Raw genomic sequence first — 21,579 nt, forward strand, 5'->3', positions numbered from 1 at the left:
GCCGCCTCCTCCCCGTAAATCACGGCCGGACCCGTGCTGGCAGGGGAAGCGGGAGGTAGTTTGCAGGGCGGCCGGCAGCATCCCATCCCCGGGGGATGTGTAGGGAGCCAGGGGTCGCGGGAGGCTCTCCAGCCCCGGCAGGAGACCACACAAAAGCGGGGTTAGCGAGGGGATAAGCGGTTGAATTGGGAAGCGTTTCAGGGTGGTTTGCTCCATTCATGTGGTTAAAGCCTGCAATTTCCCTTTCTGCGCTGCTGGCCTTCCTCCCCGCCACCCGGTGCCCTCCTCCCCACCAGGGCACCCCAGGGCGGGCTGCGTGCTTGGGCTGCCCTGGGCTGGGGACCATGTCCCCGGTCCGGTGCAAACACCGAGGTGCGGTGGCGGGTGCATTGCCCACCCTGGCAGGCGATGCCGGCCAGGAGCCGGCCTGCCCAAGGGCGAGCACAGCCCTGCTGCAGGAGAGCAGCGCAGGCAGGGATTTCCCACAGGGACAGGTTGGAGGGGATGTACCCCTGTGGATAAATGTATAGATATTTGTATATATGTGTATGGATACAATATATACACACACATACATACACACACGTATGCACGTGTGTTTGCAGGCCCACGGCAAGGCAGCATACACACACGTATGCATGTGTGTTTGCAGGCCCACGGCAAGGCAGCATACGGCTGAGCAGCCCTTATCTCACCCTCCAGCTCATGGGTGGGTCTGGAAGGGACATCATTTGCTAAGTGAGGCACCCATCACCGAGTGTACCCCAAATGCGAGCAGCTCCCTCTGTCCCACTGCTCCACCCGCCTTCAGAGGGACACACACAAGTACATACATGCACAAGCGCACACATGGGTGTTTAGGGTCCTGCCCAATGTCTGGGCGTTAAAAAGACAGGCAAGGACAAACACACGGGGATAAGAACCTAAACCTGCCCTTATAAAAATGACCAGCGTATGACAGCACTGTAAGGGGTGACAGGACGCTGGGGACCTGCTCAGCTAAGGCAGAGCTGTGGGGAGCCTGCCGGTGGGAGCCCCGAGGCGGCCAGGTGAGCCCACAGCCATGGGTGCGGGACCCTCTGCCCCGCTCCCCTGCTCCCTCCGGGGTGAGCCGCCGCTGCTCCCGTCGGGGAAGTGGCTCCGTGCTTGTGTAATGGCCCCGCTCGGGACCGGCAGGAAGCAGCCGGCTCCCAGTGGTCTTAAAATAGTTGAGCATTAGGGGCACACCCTTGTTTTTGAGGGCAAAACCTGAGAAGGGAGTGTGGTCATCGAAGAAACAAAAAAGGTAACTCCCTCACTCCCAAATGCCGTCTGTTCATGCTGACAGAGAGCACCCATCACAGCGTCTCCCCGGCCCCGGAGCCCTGGGTGGCCAGGGCATGGAGGTGGTTGTGATGAGGTATCTCCGATGGATATTTTTTCTTCTCTGAGTTTGACTACTCACTTTTTAGCTTTGCATTAACCCTCCGTGTCCGCGATGCTGCGACGCCGAGGAATTTCAGTTTAATTTGACAGCATGCGAAACCGCTTTTGTCTGTCTGCTGCCTGCCAGCCTCATTCGGTGGTCCCGGCTCCTGTACCGGCCAGGCTGCGGGCAATCGCCCCTGGCCCCTCAGGGTAGTGGAAACTTCCATCCTATTCCCGTTATCCGGTCCCGCTCTACCCTGCCTTTGGTCCGCAGCGGGTCAGACACATTTTGCTTTTGAAGAAATTCCCTGGATCATGTTCATCACACAGCTGTGGAGGGGGTGGGCTTTGCAAGTCTCCCCTTGCAAACACCTCTGGGAGCAGGGGTTTTCCCCTCTGCGCTCGTCCCAGCACCTACGGGGCCCCCACAGCCCCAAAGTGTGGGGTGCCAAACCCCCCATATCCTGCGGGATTCATGGAGCAGCTGCATCCTCCGCCCAGGAACAGGCAGCAGGCTAACGGCCAGGTGACCTCCGGTTTAAGGACAGCCCCTGGCCTTGCTCAAGGGCTGGGGAGCAAAATCCAGGGAAACAAAATCCTGAGGCCACCCCAGGGGTGAATGCGGGGGGTCCCCACAGCCCAGCATCCCTCTGACACCAGTGTCTGGGAATGGACGCGTCCCTCTCCCTCCCTGGGGACTGCGCATTGAGAGGAGGTGCCCAGTCCTCATCCGAGCGAGCGGTACTCGGCATCTTGCAGTCCCTGGGAGAGATGCACCGCTAAGCGGTCTTGCAGTCCCTGGGAGAGATGCACCGCTCCAGGTTATTTATTCGGTCCCGGCTGTTCTGCGCTGCCTGGGGTGGGTAAACGAGAAACCAGCCCACGGGCTGAGAAAAATCACCATCGGGGAAGAGCTTCCCCTGGTCCTGCAGGGAGCAGGATCTGGAAAACCCACAGGGAACGCGGTGCCAAGCTACCCCCCAACCCCAGGGTGGTGTTAGCAGACACAGAGCAGTGCAAGGCAGTTTTTTTGCTGGGGATGGAAAGCAGACCCGCCTGGGGCCGCAGAGACGCTGCGGATGCTGGCGCGGTGCCTGCCGCGTGCAGCACGCTCGCCGAGGAGCCGGGGCGAAGCCGTGCCCGCGGGCAGGGCTGCCTCCCTCCGCCAGCCTCCTGCCCCTTCCAGGCATTGCAAGATCCCTCTGGATTACAAACCAGCACCTGATGGGAAACCCGCTGCAGCTCCAGGTTCCCTGTCCCTGCTCCCTGATGTTACTAGGGGAGCACACACTTTTTTAATATCCTGAATTCACCTGGTTTCAATTTCCAACCCCTGAATCCTGTAAGACTTCGAGGGGGATGGGGCTGCGTCCAGCGGGGTTTGCAGCCTCCCCTTGGCCATCGGGCCCTGTCCATGGACTCGCGACGCACAAGATCCAGTTTCAACCTAAATTTTGCCCCCTCCACTGGTCATGTCCCCGCTGCCTCAGTTTCCCTCGCTGCCAAACGCGAGCCCTATTGTGGGGCAGGAAAGCCGTACTGGGGTGATGGCACTGGGGCAGGTGAGGACCAGGTGCTGCAGTCGTGGGATGTAAAACGGGATGTGGCACATTTCACGGTCATTTCTCTGTTTGCACAGTGAGTCAACGGGATCTGGGAATTCTCCATCTGAAGTGCAGGATGCGTGGTCCTGACCCCGCTGTGCCACAGGCAAAAATACAAATTAAATCCTCTTCGGCTCTGCCACAGGCAAAAATACAGATTAAATCCTCTTCAGCTCCCTGGCCAGGACAGAGCCAGCGGGGGAGTGCCCGTGCTCCCCAGCGTTCACAGGGAGCCGAGTGCCTTCTTAAGGGCTGGTTTTGCACCAACATACTTCTCCCTTCCACTGACAGGGAGAGGCACAGCACACTCCAGCCTGGGACATCAGCCCAGCCTCGCACCTCCAGGCAGAACACAACCCGAGAGCCACAACCCCCAGCCTGGTCAGGGGCACCCCGCCATGCCCAGGGAGAAGGTGGATCTGCCGGCAGAGATGCTGGGGTGGGGGATCCCCCTCTGCAGGAGCACGCCCCTCCCGGCTGCTTTCAACAGGGCAGGGGGAGAAGCACGTTCCCCTGCTCAGCAACATAAGGTATGGGAATTTAATTCGGCCAGGACTGAACACGGGGAGGGAGGGCTGTATAAATGGAAAGGATATTTTTACAGGCTGCATTGTTCCAGGCACGGGCAGGTCGGGAGCACAATGAGCCCCTTTCCCTCTCTGCTGGCATTTTCTCCGCTTCACCTTGGAAAGGCCCCAGAGAGCAAACGGTAACTCCTGCCAAACCGCGAGTTTTTGCAGCCACAACAAAGCGCCTGAAAATATCGCAGCGGGCAGCAGGAAGCCCTGCTTGGGGCTGGCTGCTGAGGGGCTCCTGCCGCTGGCTGAGCCCGACCCCGCAGCCACCCTCGTGGGGTTTGGGAGCCCAGCAAGTGCTGCCCCAGCATCAGGGTGACTGGGAGGTGCTCGCGGAGGAGCCAGGGCCTGTGTCTGCTCCATGCTCCCCAAGGACACCAGGCCTTGGGCTGCCCTCTAGAGCCAAGGAGATCATCCATCAGCCTCATCGCCCGTGTCCCTGCCCAGCCTCCTGCCCTTCCCAGCCACGAGGGGAAGGAGAGGGGGTGCTGCTCTCACTCCATCCTCCTCCCTTCAGAGGGCTGCGGGCTAATAAAAGGCCGCAGAGAAACCACACCAGGAAGAGCAACTCCGGTCTCACCACATCCTGCTGCTCTTGCTCTCCGCCGCACTGGGGCAGGGGTTTCCCAGGACCAGGTGAGAAGACAGCCCGTGGGAGGGCAAAGCAAACCGATGCTGAGGTGCACTTGCATGGAAACACACGGTGACCACTGGACAGGTAGGGGTAAAGCAGGAAGGATCAGAGCAAGGCAGTGACAGGCCACATCTTCCCCAGGGTGGGAGGAACGCAGGACTCCCCTCTGCCAGCAGCAGGCACTGCCAGCTCCTGGGGTCCATTGTCTCTCCAGCAGGAGCCGAGTACCCCCAGCCTGTACAGCACAGGGGAGACCAGCCCCTGCCCTCAACCCCCCCACCCTCCAGCTCCTTGTGCTGAGCAGTGCTTCAGCACCCAAAAGCAGCCCTGTTTCCCTGCAGCACCCTCTGCACGCAGCTCCAGCCCCAGCAGCCCTGCCGTGGCCCCAGCTCCTCTCTTCTCCTCCACAGGCACCCTTGCTGCGCTAGCTCGAGCACTGGGCTGCGATTAACCTGCTTTCGGCTGGAGCAGGGACATGGGAGAAGTCTTCCAGGCTCCTGAGCACACACTATAGCCCAGGCACAGAAGATCGATGCAGAGAACATTCCCATCAGCAACATGGGGTAAAGGAAAACCCAAAACACGATTCCCTTCTCTGTGCTTCCTGGCGCACCCGGCTGCAGCGTGCCCTGGCCCTCCACAAAGGCAGCCTCTTTCAAGGAACACGAGCTGAAAACCCACCTTGCCACAGGGCCCACCCGGGCCCAAACAAGCACCATCCCACCCCTTCTCCCTGCCAGACGTCAGCCTGGCTGTGCTCCTCGCTCCTGCTGCCTCGGGTCACTTCCCATTTCACTAAAGCAATGGCCTCCACTTCCAAGGATGCTTGGAAATACAACTGCAAAGCCACATTCCCCGTGTCCCCACTAAGTCACAAATGCCAGCGAGTCCCACAAAGGACCTTTACCCGGCATCTGCACCCCCACGCCTCAGGGTGAGGGCAGGCTCCTAGGCTTGCTGTGCAGGCTGCACATGGACAGGGCTCCAACAGGGACCAAGCAGCTTCTTATTAAAAGGGAACAAAATACCTTCAGGCAATTCCTGCTGGGGTTGGGAACAGGAACCGGGCAGCTCTGTGCACAAAGAGCTTGGACAGTCGGGCTGCTGCTATTTAAACACATCATATTCAAGGCAGTTTCCCCTGGGGGTACACAAACCAACCCGGCCAAGCACACTGCCACGCGGGGAGCACAGATGAAGGATCTGGGAACCAGGCGAGCTGATGGACCACCTCAAGCCCCGGCATTAAAGACAAGCACACTGCCACGCGGGGAGCACAGATGAAGGATCTGGGAACCAGGCGAGCTGATGGACCACCTCAAGCCCCGGCATTAACACGAGCTCATGAGCAAGCAGCAGGATCGCAGGCTCGCGGGACAGCCTGGTCAGCTCTCTGTGCCCCTAACAAGGGCTCCAAAACACCCCACGCTGTGATGCTGTAGGACCAACTCCTTCACCCATCGAGGGTCTGGTTATTGTGACCACCCCGACCTATCACAGACCACCGAGCCACCACAACTCAACACAAGCAAGCAGCAACGACAGTTACTCCAAACATTAGGGCAACATTAGCAGCTGTGGAAAGCATTATCCCTTCCAAAAGCCAGCCGCGGCCAGGTGCTTCATTTCAGATCCCTGGCATCATTACGAACCCACACCCTCTCAGCTCACCCCTGATGAAAAGACAACTGCTGGCTCAATCCCAGCCCAGCCGGCCCCTGCCACGGCCTCAACGTCCTCTGCACAGCCCTGTTCGAATGAGAAAGGCTCAAGCATCTCGCTACGGAGGCAGTGCCTGCTGTACGGGGGGGCCGCACAAACAAGGTGGTGCCAGGCCCACCATCTTCCCCCCCGACCTAGGGGACCTCACGGCCCAGGGCCCGAGGTGAAAGAACACGCAGACGCCAACACTCAGTTAAGTTGTAGGAATTTATTTTAAATAACCTACAGTTGATTAAAAGGGAATTCATGATAAAAATAGAAGATACTTGTTGAGGAAAGGCTGCAGGAAATGGTCTTCGCACACACACTACGCTAACAATGCCTCTAAAACTAATGATTATAGCAAAAAAAGGTTTCACATTAAAATTCTGCTTTTTAATTTTTTAAAATTTTTTTACACAATTACAAAAGAAAAAATAAAAGCCCTAAAATCTTGATTATTTTCCTTTTTGGACCGATGCTCATTTCCCTCGAAATTTATTGACCTGTGAAACTTCTTTTTACACAATAAAATCTTTCAAGTAAAAGAGGGGAGTGGGGCTTAGAAAAAAAGGGGGGTAAAACAGTCTGACAAACCTAAAAAGTAGATATTCTTGAAGTGTACAGAGCATGTTCAGAACAAAGGGTGATGGGAATGTCACTTGTTGCCAATTTCACTTGTCCTCAAATTCCACACGCATCTCCCCATCACACGCCCCCCTCCCCCCACCCACTCCCCAAATCTACACGATCTTTAAGATCAAGAAGAAAAGAAACCTGTTTAAATATTTTAAAATAATTAAAAGAAATAAAAATTCACATTTAAAAAAGGAACACTCAAGTCAGGAGGCCGATTTCCCATCGCGCTTTGCTCTGAACAAAATGTGGTGGATATTTGTAATTCATGTTCCAATGCCATGACTGTTTCAAGTGACAAATTAAAAAAGATTTGGGTATTTCCATGACTATAGTGACAGCTGTAACAGGTGCGTTGGGTTTCTTAAATTTTGTTTTATTTGTTAAATTCTGAAATGGGGCGGGAGGGGGAGGGGAAGGGCAGGGGTTAAGGAGTCCATTTTCTATTAAAATATAGAAGTTATTGCAAAACCCTAACTGTAAAAACGCACCAATATAATTGGATTTTGTATACAGTAGCTAAAGATTCCCACGCTCTCAGTGTGATGGTGAATTTGCCTGGCGGAAGGTTGACAAATCCCCCATCCACTTGCCCTGCCTCAAGAGAAAAACCACACAAACCAGACAGCTAGAATTTGGATCTCTGAAACATTTTTAAATAAGTTGTCCATAGGACAACTGGCTCAGCTCCTTTAGGATATTTCCAGGTTATGCGTTCTGCAAGATGTTGGCTGTTTTATCTGATGCTCACTTGCCCCTTTCCTCCCCCTTCCCCAGCATCCAAGGACAAGTAAGGCTCACAGTTTATCAATCTCCCTAAAAACCAGGCTACTCCCCCTTTTTTTCCCATAAAATTCAGCTCATTAAAAACAGGTTAAAACTCATAGTCTTCCTCTGCCATGTCGATAGCCCAGGCAAATTTCTCTCGTTGGGTTTTGTTATAAATCTTCTCTATAGGAATTCCCCACTTCTTACACCTGCAGAAAAGGAGACAGTGTTAGAGACAACACAGCACCAGCACTCAACCCCTCACTGTGCAGCGGACCTGCCCTGCTCCCCCCTGGCACCTTCCTAGCTCTGCTCCGTTACAAGACACGCCACCCAGCTGAGCACGACCGGTCTCCCGGTGCTAGACCCCGCAGGTTCTCCGACCCATCACCTCCCAGCGCGGTGCTGGCTTTGGCTGGCATGTTACACTTGCCTCAAGAGACTCTTTTGTAACTTCCTGAAACCATTTGAAGATATAAGGGAAAGCCACAGAGACAGACGTCTCTGGCAGCACAGGGGCACTGCTCTCAGCCACAGCCCTTGTCTACCAACTGTGGGGACAAGACGCAAGTGAAGGGGTGGTTCCTTCCAGCACACCCCAGGCAGATGCTTACCAAGCAACAGAGATCCTGGGATCCAGATAGTTGAGTTTGGAGGTGCCCAAAGCGATCTGCTTGTTCTCCTCCCTATCTGTAGCCTGAACCTCCAGCTTCATCAGTTGCTCCTCAATCCTCTGCACTGCTTTCTTCTTGCTCTCCACTGTCCTGGGGTGGGAAAGAATCAAAGTATTTAATGCCTAATGCCCTGCTGGGCTTGAGATGGCAGCACTGTGGGAACCCAAAGGGACTCTGCTCAGGTAAGCAATGCCACCAGCCACAAAGGGCAGCTGTGTCAGCACAGATTGTGACATAAAACACTCAGCACATGCAATTAAGAACTGACATTTTCAAAGAGGCAGAGCAGAAATCTTAAGCAGCAGTTTTGTTTTAAAGGGTTGGAAGCAACAGCCTGAACTGTACTGATGCTACAGCCACTTTAAAACCAGCCCATCTATCCCTCTGTAATAGTCATGCTGTGGTTCTGCCCTCAGAGCTCCCTTAACTCAGCACCCCTGTGGCTATTCTGCAGAGCCCACACAGAGTCCTGAGTACATCATCTGCACCGCAGGCTTCCAACAGAGCAGAGCAGAACCCAGAAAAGTGCATGTGCAATTGCGTTAACTCCTGGCTCCCCATTAAGATGGCAATGCTGCACACTGGATCCATTGCTCTGCTTGGTCCCGGGCAGCAGGGTGGTTGAGCACTGGCTGGTGCTCAGCTCAGAGGGGTGACACAGAAGAGACTAATGCTAGTGGCCACATAGAATCATAGAATAGTCTGGGTTGGAAGGGACCTCTAAAGGTCATCTAGTCCAACCCCCCTGCTGTGGGCAGGGACATCTTCAATTAGATCAGGTTTCTCAGAGCCCCGTCCAACCTGACCTTGAATGTTTCCAGGGATGGGGCATCCACCACCTCTCTGGGCAACCTGTTCCAGTGTTTCACCACCCTCATTGGGAACTGCAGTGTCAGATCACCCTGCAGTCCTCAGCTTGAAGGCCATTTCATCATGCACAGACTGAAGAGGGGACAAGAAAGCCTGAGGAAGTCTTCCCAGATCACAGGCTGGGGAAACAGAACAAAGGGTGAAGGACCCATTTGGAACTGAGAGTGCTGGGAGCATTGCACAGCCTCGTAACACCAGCCTTACTTTTTAGACTTTTCATCCCTCCGGACCTTGGCATCAGCTTTGGCGCTTTTCAGTTCTCTCCTGGCATCAGCTAACTGCTCCTTCTTGGCATCAATCTAGGAGAGGCAAAACCAGATGGCAGCACTGTGAACAAGCTGCTGACAACTGTGGCAGTCACCCCTGGGCAGCATGACCCAGGGATTAAGTTTGTGACCACGTTCAGAATCTACCAGTGCTCAGACCTGCTTCTGCAGAACAATTAAGCCATTGGCCTTTCAGTTTGCTGCAAAGCCTAGTGTGGCAAAATATTCCCCTCAGAAAATAGGGCCCCACTCATTTCCAAAGACAAGGTGGTGCTGGGAGCTTTCTCACACAGCTACAACCAAGCAGGAGAATGAATTGGCTCGGCCTGGGACTGGCCAACAGCCCCTCCAGGCAGCTTGTCCGCCTCCACCGTATCCCGCCAGTACCAACTCTGTGATGATAACACGGAAGGATGATCCCTGTTCCCTCAGCAGGAATCAGTTCTTGCCCCAAATCCTACAGGCTGAAAGCTGTTAAGGCTGCAGGCAGTTCTTCTCCAGTAAGTTTAGGATTCAGGGAGATTTAGCATTTTGCAGCCCCTGTTCAACTATTCCCCTTAAACATCCCCCAAGCTCTAAGATCTAGGGTGAAGGCAGCCATGTTAGGTGTTACAGAAGCAGGGGACACTGCAGTGCCAAACCAGAAGTCCTTATTGTGAAGGTTATTCTAAAGCCAGACCAGGAACAGACCTAACCCCTTTGGACCTCATGGCCTTCACCAGAAACAATCTGCAAAGGAAGAGGTCAAGTCAGAGGGGCATAATGTACCATGTACACAGCCTGCACTGACAGTGGCCTGGGATTCATGCAACAGGAGTGGATGCCCACCCTGGGTTCTTTAGGGGACATGAATCAGAGCTAGAGACTGCTGCTCTGAAGTTTCAATGGCAGCAGAACACATAGGTATGGGATGAAGGGCAGATAAAAAGGGTCTGGTCTTGGTCTTTACAAGTAAAAGACGACTCAGACTGAAAGGTGTCCCTTTCAGCTCACTAGTCCTCTCCAAGCAGGGCCATCTCTGAGGCAGCACTAGCCAACTCCTGACAGGGAAAAGCAGGCTCTGCTTCTGTTTCACCCCAAGTGAAAGGAAACGTGATTCTTGAGATGCAGCACTTGGAGCCCTGCCCCAACCCAAGAGCTGGGCAAGGGTGGGGGTACCTTGCTCTGCAGGTTCATCATGGACTTCTCAAAGGTCTTCGGCGGAGCCCTCTGGTGGTTACACAAGATGGCAACCGCTCTGTTGGCACGGTTATAGGAAAGGATCTTCGCTGGGATGTTGTCGTCCGCTGCAAAGTACAAGAAAGTGGTGAACAAGTGGGTTCTCCAGGGCTGTGCAGCCCCAGCCAGTGTCCCACTGACTCTGCAAGCTCAGAGTCACTGCAGAACTGACCTTCCCCTCTGACGGGCCAGTCTCCACTCCGTACTCTAATTACAGTTGTAAGAGCCTGACCACTTCCATCCCGGGCCCTAACTCTTTCTGGGATGGTTTCTTCAATAGCAACAGACACCATTTGCCACTCAAGAGAGGAGAAGCACATCCATGCTCAGAGCAGAGGACAGCAGGACCATACTGCTCAAGGCACTGTTGGGCTTCACAGATCCAACGTGCCCACTTTGTAAAGTTGTTAAAGTGCTAGATAGCAGTGCTTGACAGAGAGGTTGTGAATGAGCAGTCAAGAAATGTGGGGCTGTCACAGATGCATCTGCCTTGCCTGCCACCTATAGCACTTTACAATTAACAGAAAGCAAGTAAGAGATTTGGAAAAGGACAGGCATAAACTAGCAGGCACACCTTGGTGTGCTCACAAGCCAGCTCTGCCCTGCCCCAGTGCTGGGCTGCTCAACTACCCTAAAAGATTGTCTGGCAGCCGATTTTTGGTCAGACCTCAGCTGTCTGACATTTGCACTAGGAGAACTGCAACAAGGAAGTGGTGTACAGATACAAGACCTGTGGCTAAGCCAAGGAAGCCAGGTCTGTATTGTAGGATAAGATCTGTTCCCCTCACAGTTTCAAGGACAAGACTTACGATTAGTGAGCTCCTTGAGCTGCTGCTGTAGCGTGATGGAGGCATTGTAAGTACGGAATACCTTGGCTGTCAGTCCCTCCATAAGGTCTTGAAGGTGTTTATTTAAGATACTGGTCTAAGGAAGCAGAAAGGAGATAACAGTTAGCACTAGAATTGACCACAGGATTTGTGAAATCTCTGGACACATGGCTTACGAAGACACGCAGCTCATGGCTGAAGCCTAGTGTACTCAGACAACAGAATGGCCACAACATTACAACATTACTGAAACCACCAGAAAAGTGACTTACCACAACAGAATGGCCACAACATTACTGAAACCACCAGAAAAGTGATCAAAGAGCCAAGAAATATTAGACTGGTATCAAGTACCACGAGTGGCCAAAAAAGTTTTCTTCAGTGTGGAGGTTTTGGTTCCCAACAGGTAGAAATGTGCCTGTCCCATCCCAGGGAAGGTGCCTGAACCACCACAGTGCTCCCATAGAGCCAAATGTGCAAATGGGGATGGCATCTGAAAATCTGTCACCTCACACAACCATCTTCTCTGAACTCTGAAAAAACCTCCCCAAGTCAGAGCCAGACAGGCTCACCAGGACCAAAGCCCATCGCTTCAGGAACCTGTGGGCACAGTTGACAATACAGATACCAGATTGAGACAGACTCTCACTGCTTTTAGGCCGCTCAGGCCAGCTCTGGAAGAAAATTGCCACTGAAACCATTTCTGGAGCAGAGCAGCCGTTATTGCCTGGTGCAGAGTGAGCCTGTTCATGGTGCTCTACCACCATCCCTCACCATTAACTACGTGCTTACATTGAGGCGGTCAAAGAGGTCATCCTCAGGCTGCTTGTTCTCCATGAACAGCTGAAGATTCTTAAACACCTGCAGGAAAAGAAAACCGGTAACTTCAGGCAGACAGACCAGACAGCACTGGGTAGCAGTAATACATAAGGAAGCAACACTGCCAGGGAGCCACTTAAACTGTTTTCAGGCAACAGTGACGATGCTGGATGTTACTTCCCTGCAAAGACCCATCTCTCAATACAACGCTTGTGCTGAAGGTTCCTCCCCAGCAACAGGAGTCCTGAGCATTCAATGCCCCTTGTCCTCATCCTTTAGATCAAGATTGCAGGAGACCTGATTCTGCTCTGGCTTAGCTGCCTAACAGAGAGGCAAAGACCCATCTCTCAATACAATGCTTGTGCTGAAGGTTCCTCCCCAGCAACAGGAGTCCTGAGCATTCAATGCCCCTTGTCCTCATCCTTTAGATCAAGATTGCAGGAGACCTGATTCTGCTCTGGCTTAGCTGCCTAACAGAGAAAGAGACCCCAAAGCTACCCCCTTCCCCTTACTCTCCATCATTACTCCAGCCAAAGAGACCCCTGAGCCATTTCCCATGGAGTGAAGCTACCAAAACCCAACCCTTCTCATTGTTGCATTAAATGTTTCATACAGTTCCATACCAAACAAGTCTCATTGGGGTAGGGAGAATAATCAAAGCACCTTTGATTACACAGAGACCAGCTCTGCGTGCTCCAAATCCCCAGTTCCCAACTTCTCAACAACACACATTCTTCTTCTATAGACACCTAATATACAAAGATTGCTAGTTCCGCAATAACCAATTCCCCATTGTAAGCACTGAAGAAGAGACACCAAGAGATACCAACACGAATAAATTTAAACAGGAAAAATGTGTTCTTCTTTAAACAAGGAAGTAAGAATGCCAGCACGTGCTCATTTCTATAGCAGCCATAGTTTGTTTTTTTCAGTTGTTTTGCTCCCCAAGAGGCCAACATTTACTGCCGATTGTTGTTACAGTTACCACAGTGTTATACGTGTGGTATCTAACATACTGTGCTGACTGCAGAGCTGTGGGCCAGATGCAAAGCTGTTACACCCACAAAACCAAAAGTCTTTTTGGATAGTGCCCTCCAGGTTCACATTGCTGGATGGGGATTTATTCTGGAATGAGGTCAAGATCACAGCAGATTTGAAACTGGTGGACGACAAAGAAATAAAGGAATTAACATGGCCTAGGAAAGAAATCTTGGTTGGTAGATACCCAGGTTCATAGACCAGAAGTATCAGTGCACCTACTCTGTATGCTCTGGAGCACCCAAGATCAAGACCTACCTCAGTGAGGGCTCAGCTCCAACATGAACAAAACCACTGTGACAGAGAAGCTAGTACCATGAAAGCCCAAGTCGAACTGCTACTCTAACAGTGCCGTCCAGCATTGTATTTCAGAACCTTTTATGCTATTACTTGTCATACGGGCCTAGAACTCTACAGGTGACAAAACCAACTCTGCTGACCAGAATGAGACTCCAGAAACTCATCTAATGTAGCTGTTACAGTTATGTTATGCCAACTCTTGACACTGAGACCACAGGGAAGAGCAGTAAGAAATATCTCATCTGCTGGGTTATGTCACACCACCAGCAGCCTTATCTTCCATGGCACTGCCAATAAAAAGGGAAGAACATTCACTGACTTATTTTCTGGCTAGGTATCTGACCAGTGACAAAGTACCTTGTTATTGCCATCAAAACTGCGTTGACCACATTTTTCTGCAATTCAGTCTGCGTATGTGTTTGTGCAGATGCCTTACCCTCTTCTCAACAGGGACTTTGTTGTAGTATCGGATAGAGTCTTTGCCGAGGAAGTCGAACTCAACCACGTATTCCTGGCCATCCAGTTCAGGATGCAGCTTGATATGTTCTACTCTCAGAGAGCAGCAGCCCACGGTGTCAGCTGTCTCTCCTTCTTCTTTTTCATTACCAGCTCTCAGGGCAAGCTACATTTTTATCAAGACAAGAGAGGTAAGCATTTCAAACCATCCCAGTAATGTATAGATGCTGGAAATTTTCAGACACTGGTCTAGAATCAGCAGTGTCCATAGGAGAAGAGAAAGGGAGAAAATGCATTTGAGTGTATCAAATTGACACTTGTAACTCAAACTAAGACAGTTCTGTCTAATGGAAATCCATTTCAAAACGTTTGATATTTTTTAAAAATCAGACTGACTTCCATGTGAACTCAACCTGATACAAAATCATGACGTTCAGTTGCTCATCCTCTATGATCCTACCTCTTCACTGCACACTAAATAAATACACTTTAAATAGCATATAGGACACTTTGGGTTATATAAATAATCTAAAGGCTACATTTGGCTGCATTAAAAATGTGTTTTAACAGTACTGGCTAAACCAATTTCTGATTTTTGAAGAAAATCATTCAGCGTTCATATGAAACCACAATTATTGAAATCAAAGTTCCCTGGTTTACACCAAACCATTTTGAACAAAACCCGTTAATTTAGTTGGTCAAGACACCATACGCTACCAGGGCAACTGCTTTTAAGTAGCTTTAAATGCATTAATACAACTGCAGTTTTCTTTACGCTGTGGTGAAAAAATTAGCATAATTATGAAACCTCACGACTGTGACCTCAAACTAAAGAGGTTACAAACCAGCAGAAATTCCCAGGAGGAAAACTGAAACAGCTGGAGACAAAAGGCCCACACAAACTTCCCAGTAATCCAACTGGGCGATTCTGGAACCAGACTGTGAATTTTGCCTGAACTAAAACAATGCTGCCTGAAATAGCCATGTTCAGTACAATAGTTTATTGCTCTGGATTCCAGGTAATGGGAAGGAAAAGGAGACGGGAGCCTGCCCACCAGGAAGTCTCAGGATACCTTAGTAACTGGGGTCAATTCTGCCTCAGGAACAGACAACACAGCATTCTTGAGTATTCCCAGCAGGACAGGAAAGGTAAGAGGAGTGTGCTGGGGAACGAGCCTTACTTTATCAATGAAGTACAGCGCCACAGCCCTCTGCCGTACTTTCATCTCTTTGGATTTCCAGTCTTCTCGATATTGATTTCGGATTTTATCTACGCATTTCTTCAACCTCCGAGCTGTCTCATACTTCTGCCAGTCCTTCTCACCCTGCAGAGAAAGTTGGAATAGAGTCAGCATCAGAAAGCAGGCAAAGGAGCAGTTCCAATCTGCATCTCAAGGCTTTGCAAGTCTGTGTGGCAAATGGTCTCACTGTACAAAAGCACTGTGATTTTGCTGCTGAACAGCTCAGCTTCAAACTATGCTGCCATGCAGCTGTAGGTAATTCAGATTTCCACGATATTAAACACTTCCATGGAAGCAACTATAAAGACACAAAAGATACTATATCTTCCATACTTCTCAACATATAAATGGTTTCCTCTGCTTTATTCAGATGACACTTATGTTTTCAGCTGTGTAATTAAACACCCATAAAACGTAAAAGCAATATCAACAGTTCATCTTCATTATTATACATTCAAGCCATGGCAAAAACAGGGCTTGAATTCACAAGGAACAGAGATTTTTCCCTACATTTGTAGGACAAACTCCTTGGTTTCCAATCCAGGAAAAAAATCTCTTAGAAGAAGACTTAATGAGAAGAACTTAAATCCTACCCCCGGAAACTGACGGCTACTTATCTTTCAACAGGATTATCATTGCTTTTATGGAATTGATTTGTTGACTGGTTATTTGCTCCCACAGCAGGGTTTGTTTTCCTTCAGTCGTGAGCTCCTTACCAGCCTTCTCAGCCAGTAGCCTGGCCGTGTTTTTAATTTTACAATTGACTAATTAGCAACCCATGGTTAGAACTTCACTACGTGATCAGGCAGGGGAAGTTAGGGCCAAAAGCAGATAAAATATCCACCAGAGCAAGTCTGATAATTTGCTTCCTTTTAGGTTTACACAAAGTAAAGGATTCCTACTAGGAATGACACAGTGATGCTTTTCAATAGATATTTTCCAGATTTCATCTGCTCTCCTGTGCAGCAATTGTATTCTTTATTTCAAGGGGAACAGAGGCACAGAAACTTTCCTATATTTTTCAATCAGTGTAGGATGAAATAGCAAGACAGCTTTACTTCTTATCTCTCTCCTAGCCAACAGCTACGTTTGCTTCTTGGAGACATGACCAATAAGATTGTGGGGGTTTTTTTAACTAGATCTTTACCTTAATTCTTGAGCTAGGGTTCAACATGATGTATTTGATAGAGCCTTGGATGTTCTCAGTCCATGACACCAGCCAGGTCACCTTGTTATCATGCCGGACCTCCTTCCATTTGTGTCCTGGTGGAGGGGGAGGGATCTTGGAATCCCTGCAGAGAATTACAAAACAGCAAATAAAAACTATTTAAAAAGACTTCCACAGCATTAAAATAGAGAAAGTAATGAATACCATCACACAAAGAAAGCACAGGGAAAGAAACTGAGGCAACATAACTACATATTTCCACAAGCAGGAAGTCAAGTGAATCAAAGCGAACAAAGATCAGAAATGTAACTGCTATCAATATGTATCTGCTGAAGAATTATTCTATAGGTGAGAACACACATTGCTAGGACCAGCTTTGACTTGTGGACACTGCAATAGTGTGGACACTTATCAGAACAAGGCTGAAGAGAAGCCCACCAAACCTTAGCCTTCGACATCAAGGAAGACAAAGTAGGGCAACCTACCTAGAAGAAAATTAATTTCTGGCAATACTAGCAGGAAAGACTGTTTAGGCAGATGTAGGCTGTAGGCATGAGGAAGAAAATATGTTGACAAAGTTCTACATGAAACCCGTGATAGCCTTGTTCAGTCTTTGCTTGTATGACTCAGTTTCTTATCCATGTAAGATGAGCAGCATGCGTATTTCTACATGCTTGAATATCAACCTATACAGGATTTTAAAAAAGAAGCTGTCCTATCTAGAAAGGAAAGCCAAGATGTGAAGCACCCAGTGCTCACTTGCTGCAGTTAATGATGATGTCTTCTGGCATGATGCGTCTCTTCAACATGCCCATTTTGGGATGGTTCCCACGACCTCGGAAGAGACCTGGGGGTTCAATCTTAAAGTTGGCAATCCTCTCCTTGTGGTTGTCCATCACGCAGTAACCATATTCCTTCAATAGCCGCTCATTCTCCTCTTTGATTTTCTGGAAGAAGCCAAAAGCAAAGATGATATGGCATACCCAGCACCACACATCTCTAAATGCCAAGACTTAAAAAATTTCGATATTTGCACCACACTAATACTGAAGACCCAACTCAAAACCAGCTCCCCGCCATGCCAAGTGCTGTATCAACACACAGAGCAGCAGACTGTTCAGAAAAGCGTTCATAAAATGCAAGCAGCACAAACAAACCGGAGAATGGGAAAGAATGTGCGAAAACTCTCTTAAAACTTGTATTTGAGGGAAACAGATTAGGGCTGGTGAAGACAGCTACAACAGAGGCATTTACCACTATCTACATACCACAGCTACAAGGGCAGCCCCAGCACAGTACTGCTGCTTTATAGTCTATATTCAGCATTTGACATCCACCAGACTTTACATCTTGCTGTTTATGTATAAAAACTCAGACTTCTGTGTTTGAACTCAGCATCGGAAAGTAGGCAGAGGAATGTCTCCAGTCTGCCGCATGTCAAGCCTGTGTCAGCAAATGGTCTCATAAGTAGAACACAGTCTCCTAAGTAAAAATGTGCTGAGACTTCACTGCATACTTCTGTGCTTGAACTCTAATTATATGGAAGGAAAAATAACAACACTGCAGGCCAAAATAAAATATCTGACCCATAGACAGCACTGGTGCGCCAGCTAAGAAACTAACAGAAAAAGCCACTTCTGCTCCATTGTAATAACTACCACAGACAAACTGAGAAGGGCTCACCCACGTTTATCAAATGGAAACGGCAGTAAGACATGGGCTCTCTATTTTGGTGGGACCCCCCTGACCCCAAAGGCCATACTTCCCAGCTACCAGGCCCCTCACTCAAAGGACAATTACTGTAGCATTGCAAAAGATCAACTAAGAACTTGGGGCAAGTTTCCAGCTTCCATTGCAGTAAGTCTCAGTCATCTAAAAACTATTTAATTCTCTCCCCACAAGCCACTGCAGCCATGCTACTGGAAAATAAAGTTCGTTTTTTATTCAGAAAACTGCATTACCTGATATATAAGATTTGTTCTCTCATTTTATTCACTAATGCCATTGCTGCATCCCTTCCACCATCCCCAATTTTACCCTCCAAACCCTAGGAGCTTCTAAAATGAAAAGCTATCCATAACTGAGTATCCAACTGCTCATTATTGGCCAGGGACCAAGGCTCCCATGAACTTAGCACCTCTGATTCTCTTTATTTACTTAAGCAGGATCAGGAGCCTTAGCCCTATCAAAATCATTCTAAGTCAGGATGAAGATTCAGCGGTAAACACAGTGCTTTGCTCTACCTGAGCTGCACAGTAAAGATTCCTACAGTTAACATGAAAGTAGTAATTTGAAAGCTAGTAAACACTGACTTATAAACAACAAGGCAGGCAGAGGAATGATTACACAAAGATGTTTACAAGCCAGCTAAGAATCAAGAAGTCTCCTAGAATTCCCTCTGGTACCTGTTTCTCCTCCTTGGACATCTGTTTCCTAGCTTCCGACTGAGCTTTGAAATACTGGCTCATGTGGGTGAAGTCACACTTGCTGAGGTTGGTGATAGTGCTCTTCTCTTCAGGGGTCATTTCCTTGCAGAAAGAAAGTAGCGCCTTAAGTTTTCATACATAGTAAGTTTTCATGCATAGTAGAACTTACCCTACCCCAGGCAGTTTAAACAGGAACAATTGACAGGCTCTCACAACAAACTCCCAAGAACTCCCAAATTCTTGCACATGCTCACTCCAGCTAAGGTCAAAGAGGAAAGGACAAGAAGCAGAGCATATGGAGTGCTGGCCTTCCAGTGGTCTGATCTCTGAGAGCACTGGCAATGCTGTACCACCTCCCAAAGTGCTCTCACTTTGGAAGAAAAATCCAGTAACCCGTTTAGGAAAACTGCATCAGCTGATCTAAAGGTTTGATCTTATGGCTGATCAGTTGACTGAGGCCAAGTTCTGAATTTTAGGTCTTTGGAAGGGGTTTCCTTGTAATATAAAGCTGGCTCTTCAACAAGGCATGTAACAGTCAGATCAGCTATACCCCATCATACTGTAACAGGAAAATTTGGTTGGGAGAAGTCTGACTTTGTTGGTTTAGAAAGGTATTTGTGATAGGGTCCTTCCTGGTGAAACTACAGGATAAACTGGAAACTTCACAGCAACAATCTGAGGCAGCTTTTAGTTGCCTCAGGCTAACTTTCCTGTGCATGGAACAGTAGCCCCTTCTCACTGCCCAGTGCTGAGGAGACACTGGCCATGCCTGCAGTCATTGCAGCCCAGGACTACATGCATACCTTTCTCCAGTCTTTGAAAAAGTTTTTCCTGAAGATCTCCTTTGTAGTGTACTCATGATCAAGCATTTTTGCAAAGAATGTGGCAACTTCTTCTGCTTTGGTGCTCAGCTTCATGACTTTACCTACAAAGAAAGGTTTTCTTTTTAAACAAAATGATAAACAGGAATTGAAGCCAGAAAGAGGCCATAGTAACTACCTTAAAGGACACTATATTTTTACCACACAGAAGTTTTTCTTTAAAATGTTACATAGTACAGCAAATTGGATGGACAAAGGAAACAGAGGAGCACAATTGCTTGACTTTCATCATAAACATTTTGAAAAAAAGTTTCCTCTGGAATCTAAACATTAAAAAAAGCAATAGCAATCTGATGAGACAGGTCTGAGAGACACAGAGCAGGAAGGGGAAAAGGCCTCCTGCAGGAAACCCTATGCTGAGACACCCCAGTGGTGTGTATGCTCCTAGGGAGATACTGCTGTTTGAAGTGAAAGAGGCATGGGATTTCATATTCCGGCACTCAGACATATGGGAAATACAGTCTCTGTATTCCTCTTCTACCCACAGAGGGACTCCACTTTGGAACACCCCTTCTAGCCTTTAGCTATTTCTAGCCAGGAAGAGCCCTTCCTACGTATACACCACAAACAGGCTGGAAAGTGATGCCAAATATTTAACTCCCCTCCATTACAGGGAAACGTGTCAGGATTCTGCTAATCATTCCCTTTGCTGTGGGAACGCATTCCTGTGTCTCCAAATCAGGCTCAAAAGCTAGTAATTTTTAAGAAAGGCTGAGCTTTCAGTGAATGGTGAGGTCACATTTCAGCTTCTCCGCGAGACTGCAGCGCAAAGCGAAATTGCTGCAAGGGAAGACTTTAAAACACAAGGGAAAAGAGGCTGCTGCAACATCGAAGCTGTGGATTCGACATCTAACATTCCTATCGAGCGTCTTTTTGGTCCAGATTGCATTCCTGACAACACATGAGGTGCCAGTGATCTCTGTGAAGGATTTTGCATGCAGCTCACATCTCCAGCTAGTTGCAAGAAATATTTTAAGTCCCAATGGGCTGGCAGACAGTCAACACCTGTGGACTTTTTAACGACCACTTTACTGCACAAAAGTCAATACAAGAAACACTACTGTTGATTCTATGCTCTTGGAAAAAAAATGCCACACTTTTGATTTACTACATGTTTTTAAAAGTTGCATCATCTCCAAAATTAAAGCAGAGAGTCAGCTATAAAGCTTTAAGATCTATAAACCCTCGTAAAACAGGACTTAGCAAAAAGTCCTCCCAATGATCTGAGAATATTCCACAATTAAATTAAACCAACAGTAACTCTGCCAATTTTTAAGCTGCAACCTAAAATACAGCATTTGTTTGCTTGTAACAGGAAATGGGGGAAGGGAGAGACAGCAAGGGAAACGGTTTTTCCAGGCTACAAGTCTAGCTTGAAAGAGGCTATCAAGTTAGTAACATGTTTTGGGGCTAAAATGACTGATATTTTTCCCAAATTGCTGAAGGCTCAGTCACCTTTATCTAATCACTTTAGAATATATTTCATTGGACACAATTTCCTCTTTTTTACAAAGGTTTGAAAAGGCTTTCAGTGACAGGTCTGGAAAAGAAAAAAAAAGATTTATTCCAGAGCCATGAATATTAGTTACCTGACTTAAAAACTGAAAACCAGAGAGCAACCAGGGGACATAACAAGCAGAAGAGACTGAAACACAGCTGCTACCATCTACTCTCCTACCTTGCCCCATCTACAGAAAAACATGCAAGTTCAAGCTACCTCTAGGGTACAAGCAGTAGCTTGTTAACCCACAGTCACTCAAACATATAGTCAAGCTCTAAAAGATGGTTTTGGCATTTCAAGCTCCTTCACCGAGCGTGGTAAGCACTAACAATAGGTCCAGCAGTCATTACGTTAGATGAAAACAGGCAGTCTCACCGCAATGCAATCACTAGGCAAGGGACAGATTCCTCCAGTGAGAGCCTGCAGCCTGGCAGCTGGCTGGCCAGCCATAGTGTGATTATTGGACTCTACAAATCATCCTAGCATAATCTTGAAATTAGACAATGCCTGGTGAGCACAGACAGCAGCTCTCAGCGGCTGCTGTGTAAATCAGACATCTGATTTTTTGC

The 21,579-nt window shown here is 48.7% G+C and overlaps 2 protein-coding genes across 2 annotated transcripts in view; both read right to left on the reverse strand.

Moving 5' to 3' along the window:
• Positions 1 to 2,159, reverse strand: part of PLCG1 (phospholipase C gamma 1) — a 53,811-nt gene extending 51,652 nt beyond the window's left edge. Inside the window, exon 1 of the mRNA XM_009275543.2 lies at positions 2,153 to 2,159. Within this exon, the coding sequence (XP_009273818.1) occupies positions 2,153 to 2,159 (7 nt within the window). The remainder of the gene's footprint in view (positions 1 to 2,152) is intronic.
• A 3,971-nt stretch (positions 2,160 to 6,130) lies between these two features.
• TOP1 (topoisomerase (DNA) I) overlaps positions 6,131 to 21,579 on the reverse strand; it is a 45,404-nt gene continuing 29,955 nt past the window's right edge. The window contains exons 9-20 of the mRNA XM_019471073.1: positions 19,432 to 19,553; positions 18,608 to 18,730; positions 16,962 to 17,149; positions 16,182 to 16,326; positions 14,975 to 15,118; positions 13,774 to 13,959; positions 11,973 to 12,041; positions 11,163 to 11,277; positions 10,294 to 10,421; positions 9,074 to 9,168; positions 7,940 to 8,089; positions 6,131 to 7,534 (exon numbers count right to left, since the gene is read on the reverse strand). Coding sequence (XP_019326618.1) covers positions 7,432 to 7,534; positions 7,940 to 8,089; positions 9,074 to 9,168; positions 10,294 to 10,421; positions 11,163 to 11,277; positions 11,973 to 12,041; positions 13,774 to 13,959; positions 14,975 to 15,118; positions 16,182 to 16,326; positions 16,962 to 17,149; positions 18,608 to 18,730; positions 19,432 to 19,553 — 1,568 coding nt within the window. The 3' untranslated portion in view covers positions 6,131 to 7,431. The remainder of the gene's footprint in view (positions 7,535 to 7,939; positions 8,090 to 9,073; positions 9,169 to 10,293; positions 10,422 to 11,162; positions 11,278 to 11,972; positions 12,042 to 13,773; positions 13,960 to 14,974; positions 15,119 to 16,181; positions 16,327 to 16,961; positions 17,150 to 18,607; positions 18,731 to 19,431; positions 19,554 to 21,579) is intronic.

The sequence above is a fragment of the Aptenodytes forsteri genome, unplaced genomic scaffold, assembly GCF_000699145.1.
Source record: "Aptenodytes forsteri isolate BGI_AS27 unplaced genomic scaffold, ASM69914v1 Scaffold369, whole genome shotgun sequence".
Lineage (NCBI taxonomy): Eukaryota > Metazoa > Chordata > Aves > Sphenisciformes > Spheniscidae > Aptenodytes > Aptenodytes forsteri.